At 41.8% G+C, this 19996-nt stretch overlaps 1 protein-coding gene across 1 annotated transcript in view; it reads right to left on the reverse strand.

The window, feature by feature from the left end:
- Positions 1-1373: 1373 nt before the first annotated feature.
- Positions 1374-19996, reverse strand: part of CRABP2 (cellular retinoic acid binding protein 2) — a 19323-nt gene continuing 700 nt past the window's right edge. The window contains exons 2-4 of the mRNA XM_072428319.1: positions 7767-7945; positions 3951-4067; positions 1374-3591 (exon numbers count right to left, since the gene is read on the reverse strand). Of these exons, the coding sequence (XP_072284420.1) occupies positions 3541-3591; positions 3951-4067; positions 7767-7945 (347 nt within the window). The 3' untranslated portion in view covers positions 1374-3540. The remainder of the gene's footprint in view (positions 3592-3950; positions 4068-7766; positions 7946-19996) is intronic.

The following is a 19996-nucleotide window of genomic DNA, read 5'->3' on the forward strand; positions in this document are numbered from 1 at the left end:
TTACCTCTTTTGGGTTCCAAAACCTTCTATGAGGTTATGGTGCAGTTACTACTATTCACACTCTTGAACCGTCCCTGCTGGTCAGACACTACATCCCACCAGTGGCTGCCCATGGAGATTAAATGAAGGCAGCAGCGAGTGGCCCAGCACTGCCCATTGTAAAATGTTCCAATCCTGGTTCATTAAAGACCATCACAGTGATTGGGGCATCCAAGTAACTGGCAAAGGGCCAACTGATGGGACCTGCCCAGGAATTACTTTTCCCACTGATGGTTTGAACTAGCCCTAGGACCCCTATCTGGGCTTTCACCACTATTCAGGCCTCCATTCCTTTTCACTTATCCTGAGCTTATATGAGAAAATCTGCAACATGGACATCAATAACAGGCTGGTAGGAATTCTGGTCTTCCTATAAGCTTGGCTGGCCATACCTTAGAAGAAAAGTTATGGTGGTTGCAGGTTGCCATTAGCGCCATGTTCCCTGAGAACTCCAATCCCTGGCTTACAGAGAAGTGCGAGAACACTTACCTGCTCCTATGGCATTGCTCCCTGGCTGGTCAAACCCATGAGGTATCAATGCTGGTCTAATGCAAGTGAGATTCTGTAGCATTCTGTAGCAAGGGTGAAGCCCCTACCTGCCATTTCTGTCTTGATTATAGCCGTGATCAAGACAGAATGGGAGCATAGAAGATATGGATCCCATCATGGATCCCGGGAGGCTTCTGACGGCTCTGAGCAGAAGCTTTTTCTTCAATGGGATAAAAAAAAAAATGCGCATGTGTGAGATCGGCACTGTTTTTCCCCAACACCAAAACCTTAAAAATGAACAGAAACAGGGTTGGGAATTTATATCAAGGTGTGTCCAAGATGTGAAAAAGAGCCAGTGGCCACCTCTGTCCAACTATGATGAAATGACCCTTATGAGTGCCCCTTTAATTGCAGACGCCCCTGGCTACAGGTTTTTACCTCTTTCCATAGCAGCCTTTCTCAACCTTTTTAAAGTGGGGGTACCCTTAAAAATAACTTTCAGGTCCTAGGGGGTATAATTAATTTGATTTCCAGTATATTAGTGTGGTGGTCATTGGGAAAAATGTCATCCTCACAGATAGCCAGATGGTGCCAAGTAATTGCGCCCAGGGGCACAAATTGTTCATTGCTCAAGCAAACCCCCAATCACCTTTGGAGGAACCTTAGGGATCCACATAACCCTGGTTGAGAGACACCGGTCTAGAGGAATTCTTGATAATGAAATGCCCAAACAAGCTAACATAACACAACGAGAATTATTAGCAGTTTTTACCAAGACATTCCATTACCCTCCCCCCCATAAATTATTTCCAATTCTCACATAATACTATTGAAACCAAAAAACATATTTTGACATTTGTTCTCTTTATTAAAAAAAACAAACATATTGACAAATAAATACAGAAGGACGCATCCCCTAGAAAAATGAGAGCGACGTGAGACATTTCTACCTCAGGACAGAAAGCATTTTTAGCTAGCAGTACTACATTCTTTTGCTATACGTTTCCATAGAAAAATGTATAAAATGCTTGAAGCTGGTCTAATAAAAAATGAAGAAAATGAAGGGCCCTTATTTGTGTATAGTTTTACTTTAGTTGAGATTATCATTTTTTTTTCCTTTCAAGGGTGGCTAGGAAAGTGAGAATGAAGACAAAGTATTTAGTTCTGTGGAAACTCCAAGATGGCCTTGACTTAGTTACACAGAGCTCCTTGCCCCCATGTTTGGGCCTTGCGATTGGCTTTAAGCCTTGAGATTGGCCTCTGAGGAGCCAAAGGCTACATTGATGAAGGAAGCGTAGAAGGACTCTTGGTCCTTCCATACCAGGAACTACTTGATATTTTAGGACAGCATGGAGGAATATTTAAGGTAAGTAGAAGCACCAAAAAAGCAGGGGCTACTAAGTGGCCAATGTACTGACTCACTTAAAAGTAGAAATCTAACTTTTTTTAAGGCTTCAATTGCGTGGGAAGAGTAAGAGTTGAGAGTATCATGGAGGTATCCAAAATAACATCTATTAAGTGGTTATTTAGTAAAATCAGCTACCGCGTTTCGGTAGTCCAGAGGTCCTCCTTCATCAAGGCTCCACTACCAGAATGTGATAGATTAAGAATCGGGACTAAAAGAATTATATGCAGAGAAGGACATATAATGAAGGTTTTAAAGGTTTCTTCTCCATTCTGGAGAGTTCCCTTTCTATCATGTCTTGACTAATGAGTTGGCCTTGGACATGAAGTTTGGTAAACCTCCACAAAATGTTTTAAGTCTTCCCCACACCATCTAAACCAAAAAAGCTTTAGTTAAATTTCTACACAAATTCTTCGCTCCATTTTGGTTCAGACACTTGAATGAGTTTGGGGTTTGCCTTATCTCAGGTGGCAGTGAATCCTGATTTGGAATATTTTTTTACATCACAGGCCAATATGCGGTGTTATGAAGCTTCATCACAAAACATACATATGGAAAATTCTCTAGAGATACAATCTTAATTATGTGCCTGTGGGTCTTCTAGAAAATTCTCAAGACAAATTAAAAAAAAAAAAATAGCACAAGACCAAAGGCAATCTTCAAAAATGCTACTTTGAAGACCAATTTTTTTCTCAAACCAAATGCCTTTTCCGGTGATTAGTATGACCACTAATTAATCAAGTCTTAAGCACATTTACTTTTGTATGCCTTCTAAACTGCCTTCATTATCTTTCTATTCAACTATCAACGTACTGCTTTTCTTGTGACTGCTCATCTTAAAATGGTCCATAAAAACAAAATGGCCGTACATTCAAAATGGCCAAATAAAACTTTCTAGAACTTCACATTTAAAATGGTTCACCAAACACATTCATTTCCCATTGAGCACCCCCATTCTGAGTGCTTTATACATGACGAGTGCTTTGGTTGTATGTAATTTATACATAAATTTGCCTAAAATTTGGAAAAGTGAAATACAAGTAACTGACTTCTTGTTGTAACAAGTCATGTGCCCATTAATATCCAAAAATCGGTCAACCTTGGCAACTCACCTCCCAAAACTGATTATTCATGACCTAGCCATAATTTAATCCCACCCCTGACTATGTTAAGCTCTGCCAAACTTTTCCATATCTGGCAAAGGCATTCTCAGTTTTGTTCAGGGGGCCAAAAACCAATCTTACCTAAATTGGGACGGTTTGTAAGATTTGTGAGCAAGGGTAGTGATTAACACTTAACGCATTCTAAAAAATACTAGTTGTATAGTTCATCCTATAACTCCAAATACTGGCCCCTCTTTTTCGGTACAAGATTGCTCAATTTTGGGAATCAACTTCAAATGAACAAAGACTTTGAAGCAATATCATCAAAGTGGTCATCTCCTCCATCTTCCAAAAAACACCAGCCAAGGGATTTGGCCATTTTAGGATGAGCATGGACTTGCTGTAAACAAGATAATCTTTGCTTTAGAAGAAGTGGTTTTGAAGTTTCAAAAGATGGGCTGTACAAGGCCAAATATCTCAGTTTCTTTGTGAAGCTTCTAGAGTTTATTCTCTCACGTAGATTCGTTTGCAGACAACGTCATCGGCTATCATGATCTGAAAAAAGATAAGAATGAAGTTATTGGTTATATATACCATTTATTCTGTTTGCTTTAAAGCCAAGAAAAGCACCTCCAATGGTCAGCTGGTGCGTATTTCAGGTTCTTGGGTTTTTCAACCACTTTCTATCCTGGTGACAAGAGTGGGTAAGTCCACCGAGCAAGGGTGGACAAATCGGGCAAGAGGTACAGTAATTTTCAGTTTTTTTTTTTCCTAGTTTCTCTTTAAATAGAAATTCTGTTTGGTTTCTTTAGTCTGTGCACATTTTCATTATTCATTTCCATAGTCTATATGTTCTTTATAAGTTCTCAAGTCAGATTTGGAGATTTATTTTTTCTTGACATAGGTTTTCTTACCAGGATAAGTTCCCCATCGTTGGTCAGCTCTCTTGACCAGGAAGTCTTGGGTCCTTCTCCTTTCAGAAGTCTTTGCTCACACACCATTTTGTTCTCACTTTCCCATTTGGCCAGGCTCTGAATAGACACAAAGAGGAAACAAAATGAAGCACTTCATTAAATAACAAACAGGCTCTACAGACAAGGACACTTCAAACCAAAACAGCCATCCATCAGGAAGAGGAGACAGGAGTCTCCTCCTGGAAACACATCTTTGAGGAATCTAACACCCTCCATTCATTCCTTTTCATTTAGAACTCCCTGAGTTAGCAACGTTTTGACTGAAGGAAGTGACAGGAATTGAGGGTGGATGGATCACTTATGGATATCTACAAAGAATGGTTGAACACTTAGGCTTTGAGTGGTTGGAAGTGTTGAAGACTTTCTCTTCTGATAATTGTTGTGTGTCTTTTTTCGAGGTCAGCAAATAATCATTGACAAGCTGAATAGCCAGTGTGGAAGGTTTGGTCTTACAAAGGCCACATTGATACATTCATATCACCAAACTTTAGGTCTTTAACACACTGTGCATTCCCAATCTATCCTATAACCTTCAGCCAAGATGGGGCCTTTGATCCCCCAACTGACCATTTGTGGGACAATTGAACGCCAGCTTCAAAAATACCTCTTAGCTAGGTTAAGGAGATTAAAGTGAACCTCTTACACCCAAATTCCATTTGCTCCTTCACTGTCCCTTTCAGCTGTTGAAGTCAAGTAAAGTTCTAAAGTTCTAGGTAAGTTCTGATCATGCCTTGAAGCCTACACAGAACTGAAGGCCATACCCCTACTCATATGACTGGTCCCAGAGGATTACCTCTTTAGGTACTATGTGCAGTATTATGGTAGAATAAGAAACTAAATGAGAGTCAAATGTCGCTCCATACCTGGAAAATTTGCTCGATGGAACTTGTTACCATTTTAAATAAAGATTCACGTTTGTCCCAAGCATGTTCTAATTTAGCTACAGTTGACTGACTCACTACCTCTGTTGGAAGTCCGTTCCAAGAATCAAATATTAATAGATAATACTTTCTATGGTTAGTTTAGAACTTTCCTGCTAGTTTGAGGTCATGTCCCCATGTTCTTCACATTGAAAATGCTGCCCTCCTGAACCTTAATTACACTCTTAATGCATTTAAAGGCCTATTTTTTTTTTTCTCTCTTTTCTATGTTATCTCTGTAATCAGTTAAAAAAAAAAACCTCCAGCACAAAAAAAACAAAACATGATTTGTGCAGATTTTTTGGCAGTGAAAGAGAGCACGAAAGAGGAGGCAGTGAAGCAAGACCTGCAGGCCCCGTCTGATGAGGCCAAAGAGTCAGATATCGGGTAATGAGATCAGAGTCATGTTCGAGTCGTGGAAACAGAGTGTATGACCCGTTCCAGACTTGCCATGCTTCAGGGAGCTCTTCGCCGCCTTTTGTGTCAGGTGGCATCGTGCCATGAGCTGCCTGGGCCCTTTATTAAAAAGCGATGAATCATATTTTGTCAGACGTTTTCTGGGTCTCGTATTCATGGTTGACACATAATCAGTGACCTCAATGAGATGAGATTCTCTGGAGCGCCCTAATTCCCTAGTGGCAACCATTTTTTATTTTGCTACAGGCATAGCAAAGTGGAAAGATGATGCATGCAAATGCAGACTAAAGGGGTGTATTTGATAAACGATACCAGTAGGGAGGACCATTCACCTTTAGGTACTGATCCAGGAACTATAGAATAATTGAAACTGGAAGCTTTTTACAATGTGTATTAGAAGAAGCAACCTCACAGGCTGGAGGACATCAGCACCATCTAATCCTTTGCTCCCAACCCTACGGTGCCTGGTCGGACCCTTCCAATCATTGGATTTCAGTTCCTTCACACATGGAGGGCATTACCTACGATGGTCTAAAAGCAAATACATCCTTTTAAGGTATGTTCATTCTTCTAGACCAACACACACCCAAGTATAGCATTTTGCTATACTTAAAGGAATTTTGCACAAATCATTCCAATAGCTATCCAACATTCTTGAGAAGAGTACAGGAAATTATACACCATCTTGCAAGGTCCACCCACCAGCCATTATCTGCCTGTATTAGAGAGAAGCACAAAGGCCCAATAATGATGTCTCTTTGGTCTAAAAAATGTAACAAATTAATTTTGGTGTTGGTGGTATTTTCATCAAAAGTAGGAACATAATTCTCTAGCCATGATACTGAATCAATATGAAAAAAAATGGCTAGATGTGTTTGAGAAGTACTTGGGATACCTCTGTATTTAGTAACCACAGAGTCAATTATTGCGAACAACGCCTGCAGTTATCAAATAACTGCCAGGGAAACACCATCGTCCTTCTGAAGGACCCAAATGACATCCGAACACAGCCTCGCAGCCAAAAACCTCTTCTAAGTTCACTGAGTTTATATATTTCATTGGACACAGACTCAAGTCGGTGCCGAATTTCATCATGGCAAGGTTTCAACATAACCTCATTTTACCCAACCACAAATTGCTTCATCCGGAACCATCCCGTACAAGTGCTGAAGCTGGTGTTTGATGAATGCTCCATCAGGCCCCAAGCTAAACCCCCAAATGCACACTGTATGAAGGGACACGAAAGGCGTGAAGATTGAAATTTCCACTTTCCCATCCCCTGCAAAAGGAACCCATGTAATGCTTTAAACCACAAGGCTAGCAGACCGCCAGAGAGGCCTCGGCTAAAAACCCGGCTGAGGGTTAACTAAGTAAACCGACACGTGTTAAATAAATAGCGCTCGAGTCATTAGCCTGGGCCAAGAAGCCAAATGAGATTTTTTTTTTACTTGCTCGTCACTCGTCTTTTAATACGTTATGAGATCTTCCAGAACGCCATAAAACACGATAGGATTTGGTAGATGAATTAGCAGCTTGGGGATGGCAGGAACATTTGCTCCTAAAACAAAAAGTCATTTTTATTTCTCTCTCTTTACTCTGAAAACACTGAGCGCTGTGTTTCTGACACCTGCGTTTGAGCGTCCGGAGTCGTTATTTTATGGGTAGGCTTCCGACATTCACAGGCAAAAATAAGCATTAGGATTAAATTGCATCTGGTCGGTAATAAAAATAAGTTGTCTTTTGGAAAATATCAAAAAATGGGGTTTTCTTTTTACAACTTTTGTAAATTCAACACAGCGCAAAGCATCATGGGGAATTTAGGTGCTTCCTAGGATTAAAAATCAATTTCTTCTAAGCCACATAGTTTCTAGTAAAGGCATAAATGTAAATAAAGCAGCCAATTAGGAGCTAGGATTTGTTTGCTCATGCTACACTGGGAACGCAAGACTTTTCTTTTATATGCAAAGCTTTCGAATCTGAATGGATTCACATTGATCAGCCTTTGCAATGACCAGGAAACACCCAACTGGCTGATAGAACTGAAAGAAACTAAAAGTGTGCTGGACTTGTGTCAGTGGAAAAATGCCGCGTGGCACAATTATAAAGCACTTCTGCAGAAATTCTGGATTAGTATTTCAGAACATTTTCCACTCCAAATGGATTCCAAAGGAATGGACTACTCATACTCAAAGCTGTCTGCTACAAAATCCCAAATGGTTGTGGATAACATAGCAAGTGCAAACACCCTACTATCCAGTCCTATTCACTAAAAAGAAATTTCTAAGAGGTAAAGAGCACCTCCCTTAGAGCAGCCAAAGACACACAAAAATGGTCAATCATGCACACACAACCCTACCACCAGCTATGGTGGCCCAGACACTTCATTTCTTCTCTGTCAAGACTTGGTGCGGATCTTTACCTTGCATGGGCGACCATCTACAGTCTGTTCCTCAAACTCCTCTCCTATTTTGAAGTTAATTTCGGTGGTTCGGACGGTGGTGGATGTTTTAATGTAGAACGTCTCGTCTTCCTGCTTGATCTCCACCGCTGGTTTGGAGGCAGCAGCTACCGCGATCTTCCTGAGCATCACGTTGACTCCTGGAAATGCAAAAGAGAAAGAACATGAGTTAAAATAAAGTTGGATATGACCAACAACTATTAATTTCTATCTTAAGACACAACAGAAAGTGTGAGGAGATCCCTTCAAAGTCTGGGAAGGCTTCTTTTCTCCATAAAGGGCAGTTGTCACCAAAAGAAGTGCCCCCATAGAAAGGTTTCACTGTTCTGGCAACTCAGTATTTTGGAATTCCCCTTTACTTTTTAGGTTATAACTGATCACCATCAAACATTTTATCATCATTATATCACACAAGATCAAGGGTACAAATTCTAATATTTTTGGGAGTACTGGTTGATGAATCGTCTTTCTTCTAAACTGGCTTCCAAACTGGATAATTAAAGTAGACCTTTCACCTCCCCATTTACATTATTCCTTTATGCCTGTTACTATGTACCTTGTTTCATCCAACATACTTACCAGGTCATCTAATCTGTGTTGTCTTCTTTTCACCTGCTGCTCTACTGCTGCAAATCCCACCCCACCATGTTTCTCACTTACATCTTCGGGAGCTGGCCCAAATAATGCAGGTCTAATGGTGGCTTTGTGAGTATCACTCTTATCTTGCAGGACTAAGGTCCCAGGTTTGATTTTTGGCCAGGGCATTATCTACAATGATTTCAAATGGGTTTTCTCCAACATCTAATGTTGAATATTTGATATCTGACATGGCTTCCTCTCAAAATTAATTGGCCTTAGACTAATATAGTCTCATATGGTGAGGACATCAGATTGTGTGTCCTTTAAAGGACAGTTACTGACGTGACTATGGACTCTGTAAAGCACTGGTAATATGTCGACCCTATAGAAATACAAAATAATAATAATTTTATGACATATTGACTGTACAATCTCGGATATGGGTTGTAAGTATCATTGGAGGTAATGGGAGGGCAGATCACATCTCTCCATCTTCTAGGTGGAATTGAATGGAGGATGGAAGAGGGTGCTGAAAACAATCAAAAATAAATATAAAAAAATCAAAAAATTGTCAAGAGCTTTGAGAAGGGAGGAAGAAGGGATTTTTTGATTAAATATAAATACATTTTGAGACAATTCATATAAATTTGATATACAAAGTGACATGTACGGTTGCAGTGGGCCTAAGTTGCAGTTGCAGTGTGGATGATGATTGTGGTCAGGCTTCGGGGTCACGAAATGTCATCTGACCAGTCGTTTGACGGTGGAGTCGGAACACAGATGCTGTTCCTCAGACAGCGAGTTCCATTCCCATTTGTCATCTTCTTTTCCATCATCACTCTGAGGGAATCCTACACCATCAACCATGACAGATGCATTCCTGTGACCTCCCTACAGCTGCCCACAATTAGACTGCGGCTCTTCCTGGTAACCTCCATATAATGTGTGTGAACTGATGGGCTTAATTAAAGGAACACTCCATCAAACCCAAATATTTCCTATTTTAATAGGACTCTGGGGGAAAGCGTCTATCCTCTTGTTTTAATACGGGAATTGTGTTCCATTAACATTTTCAGAATGGCCTCAAACCTCAAAGTCCTAAACCCTGCCCTCATGTAACTAGATATGCCACACATATGCACCAACAAAGCCTGTTTGTCCTGTACCTGGACAAATGCCCAGATACCCTATGATGCCTGATAATACCTTCCTGCCCCATAGGGCAACTTCTTATCACCCCCCCCATGCTGTTCAGCTATAAATCCGGACACTTTGCCGTGACGTGGCAAGGAAAGAGACGCCACCCTTGCCAAAAACACAATAACTATTACCATCTCTGGAATTTTCAGTGAACCAAAACCTTTCACTTTCAGACGGCATGCAAGAGGAGGAGGAGGTGACAGTGACACAAGGTAAGAGGTGATGATGGCACTGAATTCACCTGCATTCCTCCTGTCAGCCTCCAGCACAACTTGATTCCTCGGCCCTGCAGAAGAAAATCTCCATATACTTCTGCAAAAATAATTGACATAGTTGTGTCACCTTGAGCAAACGCACATGACGAACGGCCAAGGGATGTGGTGCAGAAAAACAAATTGGTTAATTGTTCCATGCGGGCAAAAAAATAGTTGAAATTTATGAATGTTTTCACACTTTTAAAATGAATCCTGGGTGAAAGCTGCAAGCCTGCTGTGATAGGTAATACAGGATGACTGGAAAATATGGAGCTAGACAGGTAGATCAAAAAAGGCCAAGAGTCTCTTGACTTTCGTCTACTGGTATTTAATTTTTACGCCTGGTTGCTTACAGATACTGAACATGCCAGCACAGTACAAATGATAGTAGAAGTTAAGGTTCAGGTTTTCTTGGAAGAACAACAATGAAGGAATTGTACAGTGCTATGTACAGCGAGCCAAACAAGCTGCCCGAGGAGATGTGATTAGCACGGCCTACAATGGGACAACTGGTATATCTTGTGAGGTCTCTACCCTCCTAGGAGGCACGAGGTTACAGCAGACATATGATTTCTGGGGGACAGAAAAGGAGGTCACGTCGGTAAGAGACGAGCATGATCCAAAATAAAAAAAAAGGAGAGAGCTGTCATTTTCTCCCATAAAACCTATCTTGTTTATGATGAATGAATAGAGAATGAGAGCCCTTGTTTGCTCCCGGGTTTGGCTGGCACATGAAGCAACGCTGGCAAACATTCCATACATGTCCCTCCCTGCATTTATACAGCACCAAAATGAAAATCGGCTCCTGTCACCTGTGGCCTGCTGTAACCCTTGTCCCTCTCGTTTCTGGGGCCTACGGCAGAATATGACCTGGGATCGGAATGAACTAAGTTCCTCAGGAGGCATAGGAACCTAGAGCCCTTGTTGTCCAGATGGAACTCTTCCAAAAAAATATCTTTCAGAAAAGTGGACCTAATGGGTCAATTCATGAGCTGACCTCTAGCAGGCCAAGTAGTGAGGGAGCCATCAAAATGAAGTTGGCCTTCCACCATGCAACAGTCCAAGAAAATTGGGGCAGTATGGTGGCCCAGATATTAGCATTTTGAATCATGGTCTGTTTGTTCTTCCCCAGAAAGCTGTGACAAATCTGCCATCTCTCGATTTAAGCAGAACAATTTAGAGTGCATACAAATACGTTTGTAAGCCCTTTACCTTGCCTGACAATTGCAGGCCACCTTTGTCTCGGGTGGGGTGCTCAATCAGGCATTTATGGACAGTTGATAGTTTATTTTCAAACAGCTCCCCATTATTTTTTGTACCGATGTTTTGATATATATGCTTTCCCCCAGTTTCGTAGGCCAAATTAAAAAGAATATTATACATACCAGAACAACTAGAGGAAACTAAAGAGTTGCCCTTCTTGTTAAGTCATCTTCCTATGGTCATCTTATAGAATTGTGTCCTTCTGAAGACCATGTGGGACCTTCTCTCTGTCTCAGCCTTCAAATAGGCATGGAAAAGATTGCACATGTTCTCTAGAAGAAACTGTAGACTTGACCTTTTTGGTGAGACATCTTCCTATGGTCATCCTATTGAACTGAGTACTTCAAAAGGCCATGTGGGATCTTCTCCCTGTCTCCTTCAAATAGGCAAAGAGAAGATTGCACATGTTCTCCAGAAGAAACTGTAGACTTGACTTTCTTTGGGAGTCACCCTATGGTCACCCTATATTCATTATATATGCCCATGCCTATTTTGTGGTCTGAAGCAAAGAGAAGACTACACATGTTCCCCAGAAGAAACTAAAGGCTTGACCTTCTTAGTGAGGCATTTTCCCATGGCCGCCCTTTTGAACAATGTTCTGAAGACCATGTGGGTTCTTCTCCTTGACTTAGCCTTCAAAAATACAAGTATAAGATTGAACATGTTGTCCAGAAGAAACTGGAAACTTGACATTCTTGCGGGGACATCTTACTATACTCATCCTATTGAACAATGTTCTTCTGAAGACCATGTGGGGTCTTCTGCTTGTCTGAGCCTTCAAATAGGCAAGGAGAAAAATTCACATGTTCTCCAAGATAAACTAGACTTGACTGTCTTGGGCAGTCATGTTCCTATGGTCATCCTATTGAATAATGTTCTCCTGAAGAACATGTGGGATCTTCTCTTTGTCTGAGCCTACAAATAGGCAAGGAGAAGATTGCACATATTGAAAAGAAAGTCTTGACCTTCAGAAGAACAGAACTCAATAGGATGAGCATAGGAATCTGGTCATCCTTTCCAATAGGCACATAAATTGGAGTGCTTCTGCCTTTTTGGAGGCTGAGAAAAGACAAAGATTTTACACTTAAGAACACCACATGTCAATAGGGCTACCATAGGAAGATACCTCACCATAAAGGTCAAGCCAACAGCTTCAACCTACAAACAAACATGAGCATTTATAATGAAACACCTGACAATTAATAATGAGGAGCTCTTTGAAGGTACAATAGAAACTGGCCATAAATGTCTGAATCAACCCCCCCCCCCCCCCCTACTCCTTTAGAAGAATGGGTGGCCGGGAATTATCAGGCAAGATTACCGGAGAGACCTACAATACAAAATGTTCCTCAATGGCTGGCCCTGGATTTTTCAATGTTCTGTTTTATTTCAGACCTAACAAGAACACTTCAAAGGGCTATCATCTTGACAGGGACCTAAAATCAGAAGGCTATCAAGACTTTCTCTCTTTGCATATCCCAGTCAGTACCGAGCTTTGATCTTTCCAGAGAAGATTTTACACTGAAGTGATAAACCATAAAGCAATAAAGCTCTTGGTGACAATAGAGGAAGCTGTAAAACTTCAAGGGCTGTTTTCTGCCTTGTCAATTGGAGCCCAGGCCTGAGATTAGGTAAGCGAAAAATGGAAGTGGGGGGGGGGGGGCCATATTGTTTGATGTTGGATGCCTCATTCAAGTGTATAGGGGTTAAATAGAGGGGGATGAGAGATAATAAAATGACTGGGGAGGGTACAGGAAAGGTCAGGAACACAGATCTTTAATTGACTGGGCAACATAAACTTCCAATAAAAGAGGACCTGTCTTTAGGATAACTATTTACAAATGGGAAGGATGGAAAAAACTTTAGTGATTGAATGGCTCCCCCCATGGCACTACTTCTCACAGAGTATATAGATGTACAATTATTTAATTCCCCCACCTCCTAGATTGTAAGCTCTTCGGGGCAGGGTTCTCCCTTTCTTCTGTGTCACTGTCTGTATCTGTCTGTCATTTGCAACCCCTATTTAATGTACTTTTTAATGTAATGTATTTAATGTAATAATAATTATTATTATGACCAGAGGGGCCACATGTTGGCTTGTGGACATCGTGCTGACCTGTAGGGGTGGGCGCAGTTCCAAGCAGCGCCACACGAGGCAAAGTTTGAGATCTTGGCAAAGTCCTGCAGAATTTTCGAAATACCCCTGAAACAACGTTCAGGTCTTGGGAAATCGTTACTAAAACCAATTTAATGGTAATTAATGGGGAAAAAAGCCTCTTAAATTAATGCCCAATGGTAAGAACGCCCCCTATGATGGTGGCCCCAGAACTATGCAGGTATCAGATACAGTTTGAGGAACCCCCAGCAACTTCTAAAAGAACTTTGAGGTTCCATGGAGCCCGGGAAGAAAATTGCTGATTTAGATCTATCTGCCTCGGGTATAAATAAATCTTACCAATGACTCTGGAAATATCGGCGGTGTGCTAATAATATATTCCCATCAGCTGGGCACATGATAAGGTGACACAAGAGCTATAAGTGTGGGAATATGGTGTCACCTAATTATTAATAAACAGTCAAGGCTACCACCCCAACCTTCAGTTTTTTAAATGTATCCACACCTCTGATAGTTTTATATATTTCCAGAAAAAAAGGGTCTGCACTACACAAAGTAGGAGGATATATACACCCCATTCTGAAGCATTGTGAAAAGCCTGCTGAATTTGCTGTTTCCTGAAAAGCATTGATCCTAATGGCCTAAATCAAAAATACCATCTCACCTGCAAACATATTTTTAATGGCTCCATTCTGATAAGGTGAGGAAACTGGGAAAAGGAAGGAGGGGGTCACTGGCATCGGCACGGCATGGACAGCCGCCAGAAAAGGTGAGCTAGACGGAGCAGCCTGCAGGAGACAGAAACCAGAGACAGCGCTGGAACTGGCAGCCGTATCAAAGGATTTTCTGTAATAATCTTCTACATATTAAAAAAACTTGGCCAATGTACGGCAAGCTAAAATTACACGGAAAAAAAAGAAATCATTGCCGTTTTCAGCAGCAGCTGCAAGTTCCAGCAGGTAGACGTGAGCCCCCTTGGAGACACCATTAGGGTTCTCCCCGTGTTTTATTTTTGAAGGCACTCAAGGCATGCTAAAGTGATCCCCATGTTTTTAATTCTATGACATGAGCATAAAAAATGCTAAAGTGACACAGTGGGCCAAGGCTGGAGAGGATACACTTTCATCAGTGAAGCTGGGTGATCCAGCAAACCTGGAATGGATCTGGTCCAGGATTTAAAACATTTGCTAGCAAATAGCAAATGACTTTGAAGGTTTGCTGGATCACCCAGCTTCACTGATGAAAGTATATCCTCTCCAGCCTTGGAAAGATTTAATAAACCAGGCCCTGTGTGTCATTATAGCGTGCCTTTAGTGCAAGTACACTTTTGATTTTCTAAAATACCCTTTTCAAATATTGTTTCAAATAATATTACGAATACTTGGCTGTGACGTGAAGCAGTGTATATATTATAAGACTTCTGGAAAAGGCATCAAGTTGGTTCATAGGACACCCCCCCCCCCCCAATTCCTACCATTTACCCCCCGGAGTAATAAAAAGGGGAACTTAATTAAAGGGGGCGGCTGTTCCCCTTTGTCCAATGAGCTGTTATATTTTCCAGCAGGGGTGATGGGACACGCGGGACCTCTGCGTTGTCACTTTTCATGCATCGTCTTGCGCGGAACAATTAAATCCCATTCATTTCTAGGCGGCCTGGCGTTTAAAAATCCCTATTTTTCCTCTCAGCGGGGAATGCGCGTCAAAGCCGTAACTCAAATGGCCTCTCTGTCTCCAGCTGGCAGCTCACCGCTGGGCCGGGGCCAACACTCTGCCAGCGCTCGGCCTGTCCGGGCACTGGGAAGTGCGATGTGTGCTCTGCACCTGTTCTGTGTGGCCTCCAGGAAGCGCCACAGGGGTGGGGGGCGCGTTAACCCCGTCATACTCTGCAGGACGCAAAGGAATTGGTTAAAGCTGAACTCCGTGCAAACGGGTAAATACACAAATGTAAGACAACTGGGAGCTTTCTTACACAGCTTTGTTACACAGCACACCAGAGGAGACCTGACTTTTCTGATTTACAGATCTTGTCCCTCCCCCAGCTTGTGATTGGAGGCTAAGGGATAAGCAGTTCATCCCTCTGTCATTCTGCTCTCACCTCCTATCAGCGTGCCGAGCTACAGGTCATCTTGTCTCCAGTTCAGATTTACAATACTGCGTCTCTGGCTGTCATGCTGATCCTGGGACTTCCCTACCTGACCACAACTAAAGGTTCTGGGATCACAACCTGGTGGAGAGCATTCCCAACCTACTTATGACTCGAGCTTATACCAGCTTTTGATTTCCCCCTCCCCCAAAAAAAATCACATGATCAAGTGGCCATTTGCAAAGTGGGAGAAGTGTCTAAATCATGTGACTGTATGTGCCCAATAAAAAGTTTGGGAAAAAATTCAAAAAAGCTCCACCTTATTAATACAACTCCAACCAATCAGGGGACTCAGCCAAGAGATGACATCATAGGGGACATAGGGGATGATCATCTGTGAATCAAACAGGAACCAGGAGGTCACATGACCATCTCTGCCCATGAAGTTGATGCTAACTCGGGATGATGCCTTAATAGATATGGCTCGTCCTTTAGGAGGGAAAAAAAAACCTGTGATTCAAAGGTCCACCTTAAACTTGCGCCTGATTGGCTGATTTTCTCAGACAACATAAAGAGAGATCTTACAGTGACTCAAATTTATTTTTTATAGATTCTCAATAGAAGAGCCAGGAATTAAAGATATAAAAATGACAGCTGGGTGCCAGCGGTGAAAGCGATCCCGGCCGTAATAAATACATCCAGCTAGGGTTACATGACTTCATATCGCTATAAATCAAAAACGACGGCGTTTGCGGAAACATTGCTGGCAGAAAAACGGTGTTGGCTTTTTCTAGGGAAATGGGGAGCTGATGTACAGAAACACAGCCTGGTGACCGGAGCCGCACAACATGGCCACACTACGGCCCCCGGTGTGAAAGAATTATCACCGGAACAATGATATAGAATCGCCATATGTGTAATGTGATAGACACGGGAGGGGGCGTCCTTGGGGGGGTCACTGATAGAAATATTCTGCTGAGGACTCGTGGGAAGGAAGTGTAGATTTCAATATTAAATGCCTCACTGATATTTTATTCATCGCGTTCACCGGGGCACATCAGCAGCGCTTATGGCAGCGAGGAAAACAGAACCGGCTGACCCAGATCTCCAGCTGCACCGTGCGAGTCGTAATAAATCTTCATTTTATGAGAGTTGAAATTTTTACATGAAAACTCAAGTTTAAGAAAGGGTCAAGAGGAACCCTGCTCTCTGTATGGAAGCAGTGGTCTCTCTGCAGAGATCCAACACCGCGTACTCGGTCAGAACTGCAGCTCACTGATCAGTAGGGAAAATGAGCTTTGCTGAATGGAGGACATTATTCCTGACTCAGCAGAGGAGTTTGGCTGCAGGTGGGTGCCTGGTGGATCCAAATTGGAGAACAATAGCTTCTGCCTACTAGAACTAGGGGCAGATATAGGAAGGTGCAAATGTGCTGCTGTGCAAGGACCCCGGACCCCCACGGGCCATTTGTCTGTTCAGGTGGACATAACATAGGATGTATGAAGTAAGAAAAGCCTCCATACTGTCTCCAAGTTGTAGTGTACACCAGTGATGCCCAATGTGGGGGTTTCAGTGTTGAATAAGGTTCATACCCCTCCCACTATATCTCTGCAGTTGCCCCCGGGGCACTTTGCCCACAAAAGCTTTCCACAAGTCATCCCCATGCAACCATAATGCAGTTAATGCAATCTTTTTTTAATTTGTACAGCCCACTTGCATATCTGAATTTCCCCCATGGTGGGAAGGGTGGACATGTTATCTGGAAGGAATCCGCTGACAATGTAACTCATTAGCAATTTAATAGACACAACATTGGAACTTCTCTCCAGGAACAAGTGTGAGGCTCCTTTACATCACAATGGAGGTGTGAAGTTTGTATATTTGGGGACAATCATTCTACAGCCTCAAGCTGGATCTCAGCAACAACTCTTCATGCACCATATTTGTGCTTCTGGGTTCTACCAAGCTTCCAAGTTTGGAAGAACATCAGGGAACGGAAAATTTCAAAGGATCGGAAAATAACATTTTAAGTATCAGTAAAGCTTGGTGGGCCAAGTCAGCCACTAATTTCCTACAGGGCTTGCAATCCGAGATGCCAAAAACCCCAAATCCATCCACCTTGGAGTTGTGTGTGTCCCAGTCCACCTTTGTGTGCACCAACACTTGCTAAATGATCTATGGAGAATGCACGGAACATCTTATGATGGGCGCGGCAGGTCTTCTGATTTAAAAAATGAGTAAAAGAATTTTGGGTGGTTGACCATTTAAGGTCCCCAGTGGTTTTTCCAGTTTTGGAAATCCTAAGACTGGGTTTAATGATCGGTATTTGATTGATATGGAATTCTCATAGCTGTAGACCCTCTTGGCCAGGGAATGATTGGGGGATTAGTGATTAGGCAAATTGGACAACCTCACCAAACTAATGTAATTTTGCCCGTTATAAGAAGTTCCTGCAGCATGATTGGATGGGCGTTCTCCAGAATCCTAAAGAAAGATGGTGACCCATTACAACCAGCCCTGGTTAACAAAGAGACCAGTGCAAATTGCTGAATCATATTTTACACCACCAAAATCTATGGCTATCTCTGGCAAGATTTCTTACCAGGTGTCCCCCATCCCATTGATATCGGATGGATTGGACAACAAAAAGGAAACACTAATATTGTCCAGATATATTTATGTTACTTTTGCTACCACCAAAAAATACCGTGACACCTTACAAACCACACAGATTACATGGATAAATCTACGTGGACACCTGGCCATCACATCTACATGCGTTTGATGGACATCCCCTTCCAAAACCATGGCCATTAATATGAAGTTGGTCCATCTTTGCAGATGTAACATCTGGGAAGGCTTTCTATGAGATTTTAGAGGATGGCTGGGGACTTTGTGCCTATTTGTGAGGTTAGGTACTGATGTTGGAGAAGACCTTGCTCACAATCAGGGCTATAACTTATCCCAAAAGCGTTCAGTAAGGATGAGGTCAGGGCTCTGTGCAGGACCCTCCTCACCACCAACGTGGTCACCCCATAATGGAGCTGGCTTTGTTTCTAGGGGTACAGTCATTCCGGAACAGAAAGGAGCCTTCACCAAACTATGACTACATGGCTGGACAATTCTCTACAAGGGCTTTGTATGCTGTTGCAACAAGAGGACCTTCCAAAACTCAATTCTTTGGAAGGCTCCTTGTGGTCAACGTTCAACCCAGATTTTTTTTTAAGCTGGGTGGGAAGAAATAGTAGACGGGTGGCAGCCCCAGCATTGTGACCCAACTCTTCAGTAAGCACCCAAAAACAGGCGGGTGGGTACTGAAAAGTGCCGGGTGGTGCACCCGGCTAAAAGGGGCTGGGGAGGCTTGTGGTGTAAATCAGCTTTTGTCAAAGGAGCTTGCAATCTAATGCTTTTCTCTCCCTAACAGACACACATACCAAGGCTAAGCTAAGACTTTGATTTTCTAGAATGGTGTACATTTATTATTAGAGGAAACCCTCACAAACATATAGAAGCCCAAGGTGGTCACTGAACCCCGCACTGCAAGGCTAACTAAATCCTTATGCACACTACAGAAAAAGAATTTCCTGAAGATTGCTCCGACCTGCTATGGGTTGGATACCAGCTATCATGGAAACCCGTATGTTACAGCAAAGCATAACATTTTCATAAATAAAAAAATCATAGATAAAAAGATATAAAGTCAAATAAAACTCATCATGGTTGAATGTCATACTGACTTACTGGCTTCAATGCTTTATCAATCTAAGGACATGAAAATTGCAACAATTTGGCCAAAAAGGAAGACATCACCTACAGCAACGATCTATATTATATATTGACAATACAAAACTCTGGAGGGACAACACCAATATTGTAACTTTTTTACTCAAAGACACCAGCTCTGGATTTTATACTGTATTAGAACAAAGAGAGGGAAACCCTGATATGTGTATTAGGATCATATGATGGATCTCTTCATACATGTGAATTGTGGGGGGATTGTAGTTCTAAAATGCAATGCAAAGAGATTAAATATTATTTTTATATCTAAATCTATGAATAGAATAAGAACTATCAATCTGATCTCTTTATAAGGCGTGGGATATTGATCTAATTATTAGGAGGTGTGAGATTAAATCTTCTCCTTATCTGTGTATTAGGAAGAGGTGTGAGATTCACAGATCTTATTACCCTTGTTGTATCGGACTTGGATCTTTTCTTATCTTTGTGTTAGAAGGGGGTGAAACATAAATGAATCTGATGAATATTACAATGTATGGAATCAGTGTGGTGTAGGATATTGATCTGTGTATCAGGAGGTGTGAGATTCAATGTTCTCTTCATCTTTGTATTAGGATATTATATTAGTGAGGGATCTCATCATATCTATGTGTTAGGATATTGTACAGATACAGATCTCCTTATATACATGTAATGTGAATAATATGATTATTACAAGACAAAGTTACAATATTCATCTGATTATCTGTGTATTAGACTAAAGAACCTATGTTTTACAGCACAATAAATAAATAGGAATCACACGTTAGGATATAGATCTGATGACTGTACCACATTTCACATGATAACGTGCAGTGCGTCAGGGCTGCCCGGTCATTTAGTTCTTAGAAATCTAGACCTGCTGCATAGCACATGCATTGGGTGCCATTGGAAATGAATGGCAACACAGCGCCAC

Source organism: Pyxicephalus adspersus, chromosome 12, assembly GCF_032062135.1.
Source record: "Pyxicephalus adspersus chromosome 12, UCB_Pads_2.0, whole genome shotgun sequence".
Lineage (NCBI taxonomy): Eukaryota > Metazoa > Chordata > Amphibia > Anura > Pyxicephalidae > Pyxicephalus > Pyxicephalus adspersus.